Source organism: Acyrthosiphon pisum, chromosome X (assembly GCF_005508785.2).
Source record: "Acyrthosiphon pisum isolate AL4f chromosome X, pea_aphid_22Mar2018_4r6ur, whole genome shotgun sequence".
NCBI classification, from domain to species: domain Eukaryota; kingdom Metazoa; phylum Arthropoda; class Insecta; order Hemiptera; family Aphididae; genus Acyrthosiphon; species Acyrthosiphon pisum.
Genome location: NC_042493.1, coordinates 43667391 through 43672546, shown reverse-complemented (window position 1 = coordinate 43672546; position 5156 = coordinate 43667391). Strand labels below are relative to the sequence as shown.

The 5156-nt window shown below is 29.1% G+C and overlaps 1 protein-coding gene across 1 annotated transcript; it reads left to right on the top strand.

The window, feature by feature from the left end:
- Positions 1-2977: 2977 nt before the first annotated feature.
- LOC103311820 lies at positions 2978-4194 on the top strand. Its single transcript, XM_008191556.1, has 6 exons — positions 2978-3137; positions 3331-3518; positions 3586-3684; positions 3763-3861; positions 3939-4022; positions 4114-4194. Exons 1-6 carry the CDS (start codon positions 2978-2980, stop codon positions 4192-4194), a joined length of 711 nt encoding a protein of 236 aa, XP_008189778.1.
- The last annotated feature ends 962 nt before the right edge of the window (positions 4195-5156 follow it).

Here is a 5156-nt window from a genome sequence, read left to right as displayed (position 1 = left end):
CATCTGTTCCTTATCGGCCTATTTTTTTTTGTATTCTCGGAACTGTAGATATGATATGTAGTCCCTGTCCCTGTTTGTTAATTAATTGTGTTGGAGTTACGATTTTAGGCCGATGGTTATATATTAGTTTTTTGATCACAGAATCCCTGAAGTCTAATAATCTGATATTGCGTTTTCCAGGCTGCTGCTTGTATAGTATATACGCATTATTCATAATTACATGAAACATATGTAACCCGATCTTAGCATACCACCTTAGTATTTTCCTTTCACAAGGATAGTAGCTCATGAGTTGGTCACTACGGTTCACACCGCCCATAAATTCATTGTACTTTTGTACAGATTCCGGCTTTACTGATACCTTGCCACTTCTTGCCCGGTATTCATTTCTAGCATACCCAAACTCCGACGATATTATCATCACATCCCTTTTATCATGCCATTTCATAACACAGATCCTCTTACTGTTAAATGCTGATGCCAACTCTCCCTTTTTCAGATTTTTATTGACCACATCTGACGGGTTGCCCTTTCTATTTCCTCGAAGAGTCCCTGTTACATATGTATTTTTGTCCAATAAATATTCAGCAAGTTCTTAATTATTCCACGTTTAAAAACGTTAAGAAAAGCGTTAAGAAAAAACGAGCGAAAAAGAATGCGCGGCGGACGTGAGTACGTGACTGAGACAACCGCGACCGTAGCGCTCCCCGAGCTTGATGTAATTAACTAGAATACCTAAAATTGCGCTATCAAGTTACCACAGCCTGTATCGGCACTCGTCGCTACGCTCCTCGGCGCCGTCGCTCCGCTCCGCAAATCGAAAATATCCTCCGACTTGTTATGCAAAACCACCTCAAGTAGGTCAAAGGGTAAAAACTAAATCTATTAAGGTATTTATAACTCTACCTTCCAACAATCGCTCATAATTGTAGTCCCTGGCAAGATCCAATAATTTATTAATCTTAAAAGCGTGTCTTTATCTCGCTTTCCTACGGGTATTAAAAAACAAGTTCCAGTTTCTCGTTGAACACCACCAAAAATCCATTTCCCATCTACACGATGCTTGCGGTTATATTTTCTTCGACCAAATTTGGACTCATCAATTTCGACAACTTGACCGACTCCACCTATCACATTAATAAATTTAATTTTGTAAAAAAAAATGATTTTCCTTTTAATTCTTAGATAGGTTATTTTAAACTTACCTATCTTACTATGGTTTGAAATCATAGCCTCGAAGACGACTTCTCTATGAAATGATGCCCAGTCTACTGCAGTATGTTGAGCAATTCGAAGTTGTTTGACAATAAAACGACAATGACACATTTGCCAACCACAAATATGCAAATGATACTATTTGATAAAACGACAAATGCGATTTATGGAAAAATGTGTCTAGGTACGTGAATTGATCGATAATAGTCGCATTTCTTTTTTTGTTTATTTATAGGTGCCCTACATCTCCAACCAAACCCGTCTGAAGAACGCGCATCAGCGTATAATTGTAAATAATGACCATTTTTACATTTTAGTACACCGTCACGGGCCAACAAATTCCACGAATGCAATTTTTGTATTACACTTATTGAGACGGGGCCATTGGTTTTATGTTCAAATATATCATACAACTCATGATATAACAATTAGGTATGATATACTAAAATCCATTTTACGAGAAAGTTGGTGCATCATGGAAAAACAATAGTTTTGTTTTTCTTTTAATGGTATATTACGTCATATGCGCACCGATTATACCCGGCAATCTTTAAATTATAGTTTAAATTATAATAGGCAGAAATAATTGTATCAATTTTAAATTATTTATTAGAATATTTATATTTAACAATATTTATTAAAATACAGAAAAAAAAATAGTAATGTACAGGAAATAATTCCCTAAATAATAAGGATATCCGCATTTCCCTCGATTTCAAAGAGGAAAAAAAGGTACTAATAAAGAGAAAAATGGGGGTGAGCACTGAGTATGCTTAAAAAAATCACCTTGTATATTTAAATATATAATATTTAATAAATAGTTTTATTTTTGTAGATACATTTGATGAAGTATGCATTTTTTTATAGATAAATATGGTGTGAACTGTGAAGTATTACAATTTGGCAAACAACTTTAGCTATACAACTTATCAAAATTATTCAAACTACACTGTTTACAGTAGTAGAACAAAATTTTTAAAATGTATTATGTAAACTTTTTGATAATTAATATATTACTATAATTTCAAACCAAAATGTTGTTGTATTTTATTTCTATAATTTCTTGTTTTACCTATATAGTACATATTTGTTTTGTAGCACAATATATTATCGGTTATGATAATCTAGTTGCATTTATTGTCATATTTCAATAAACCATGAAGTACCTATGAATTTAATTTTAAAATAATATTATTATTATTTTAGATATTTATATGAACTTGATTATTATATTATAAGTCCTATTATGTATAGGTAATAACATATTTATAAAATGTTTTAATATATTATATGTATTTATGTATACATTGGTAAGTACTACATTTAAATCCACTAATTGATGAGAACGCAGGTATAGGAATTGTTCAGAATGCTGTAGCTCTATATAATATACATTATATAATTTCATATATAATATGAAAATAATATCAGATATTACAATGAAAAATTAATCTAGTTAATAAGTTATGAAGTTAATTTGCAAACAAAATGGCTAGCTACGTTAAAACCTAGTTAATACACACATTTGGATTTTTTAGTATACAGTTAAAGTCATGTATAGTGACATAGAAGATATATTTTTATCATTAGAAAAGAAAGTTCATCAAGAAAGAAAATTATGGTTATTATCATAATTAATTTTTACTTTTTAGTTATTGCCATGACTAGCACATTTCGTTCTTTCGTTGATTGTTCACAGTGTTAGATTTTGGTGTTTTTTTGTATAATTTTTGTAAAGACAATATTCATAAAAATTTTTATAATGCCTATGTGTTCTGTGTTTGGCTGTAAGACAGGCAGCAAAAGTAAATTACACAAAGCTGTAAAAGGTGTAAGACTTCATCGATTTCCAAAAGATGAATACTTAATAAAAGTTTGGACTCAATTTTGTGAAACTACAAAATCCATTAACATAAAAAATGGTAAGATTTATTAAAATATAGGTAGATAACTTTGGACCTAATTTGATTCATAAGTGAGCAAATCCAAATTACTTATTAAATTGAGTAATGTTACATTATCCTTAATTCTGTAGTATGGACTATACCTGTGTAGCCATGTAGGTATCTAAAGTTTATAAGTTTTTTCAATAATGAGCTTTATAATTTTATTTAGCGCACATATGTTCACTGCATTTTGAAAAACAATATTTTTCAAAGTCTTTAATACAAAAAATGCTCTCTTATTCACCAACAAATCAAAAGAAATTGAAAACAGATGCTATACCAACTATAAAAAGGACCAGTAGTGTTAATAGTATTGAGAGTAATCAAGAGAAAAAGAATCCAAGAAAAATAACTTCAGTAAATTATAATTTTTTTTAATATTTTTATAGAATTACATTTTTTACATGTTATCATTTTATTTAAGACTTGTTTGCAAAGTCCAATTGGTGTTATTACCGTTGATGATGTTTTTGAAGATGGTCAGTATTCTAATAAGGCGTATACCATAGAAACGGCATCTAAAGTATGTCTAAAATATTTTGTACTTTTTGATATAACATAATATTCTATAATAAAATAATATTTCAATATTTTATTTAAGACTTTGTTGCATAGTCCAAGTGGTGTTTTTACTGTCGAAAATGTCGTTGAAGAAGGTCAGAGTCCCAATGAGGTGTATACCATAAAAACAGCATCCACAGTATGTCTGAAATATTTTCATACTATAGTATATTTAAAATAATGTAAATGTTATATTCATAATGTGTTTGATTAAAGTCACATTCTAGAGTAAACTCCAGAGTCAAAACAGATTTATTCAACATCAAAGATAGTTTGTCCCAAAATAATGCTGATAATAATGTAATGGACTGTAATATTTTGGTAAATACTTAACAAAATATATTAACTATCATAATTTGATACATTTTAAAGTTTTTATTCTTATTCTTAGGAATCAGTTGCCGAATTTAATTTGGAATGTAGCAAAGATTTGGTTGAAGCGGCATACACTGAAATTAATAGGTATATGTAATAAAAGTATCATAACTGTATATTTTTAAAATGCAATGCAAATCTAATATAACCGTATACAAAATATAAAATTTTCTTTAATCTTAATTTTAAAGACTGAAAAAACTATTGGACATCATAGAATCTAAGAATCAAGAACTGACCAAAAGAGAAAAATATTTAAATGATATAATTACCAGCCAAAAGAATAAAATACTATTTTTAGAAGACAATATGAATTTAGAGTTTGAAAAAAAATGTAACGATGTGTTTTCGACAATTTTTTCTCCTACACAAATCAAACTGATATTAAATAAAAAAAAGCGTGTAGCTAAATGGACCAATGATGATATCTCATCAGCTATAAGTTTAAGGAGTATTTCTCCAAAAGCTTATAGATTTCTTTTAAAAATGCATTATCCATTACCTGGTAAGTAAATTTAATGACAATTATAAATTATCTATTGACCGTTGTATTAATAATTATTAGCAATATCGACACTGCGTTCATGGGCAGGAAAACTAAATGTTGATCGAGGTATCCTTACTGATGTATTATCATTACTAAAACATAAAGGTAACAACTTTTAACTAAGAATTATAAGACATCATGATTATTGATATTCATTTACTGTATTTAGGTAATTCAATGTGTGCCAAAGATAAGGTAACTGTTATTTCATTTGATGAGACCTACATATCACACAGACTGTGTTTCGATAAAAAAAATCAGCAGATTTTAGGACCGTACAAATGTGTACAGACTGTTTTAGCTAGGGGTAAAACATTACAATACATATTAATATAATATAATAAAATAAACTAATAAATATATAATAATACATACTTCATTAATTAAGGTCTTTTTGCCGCATGGAAACAACCCATATTTTATGATTACGATACACCGATGACGAAAGATTTGTTGTTAACCATCATAACAAAATTTAAATCAATGTGGAATTGATGTAGTGGCTGTAGTAT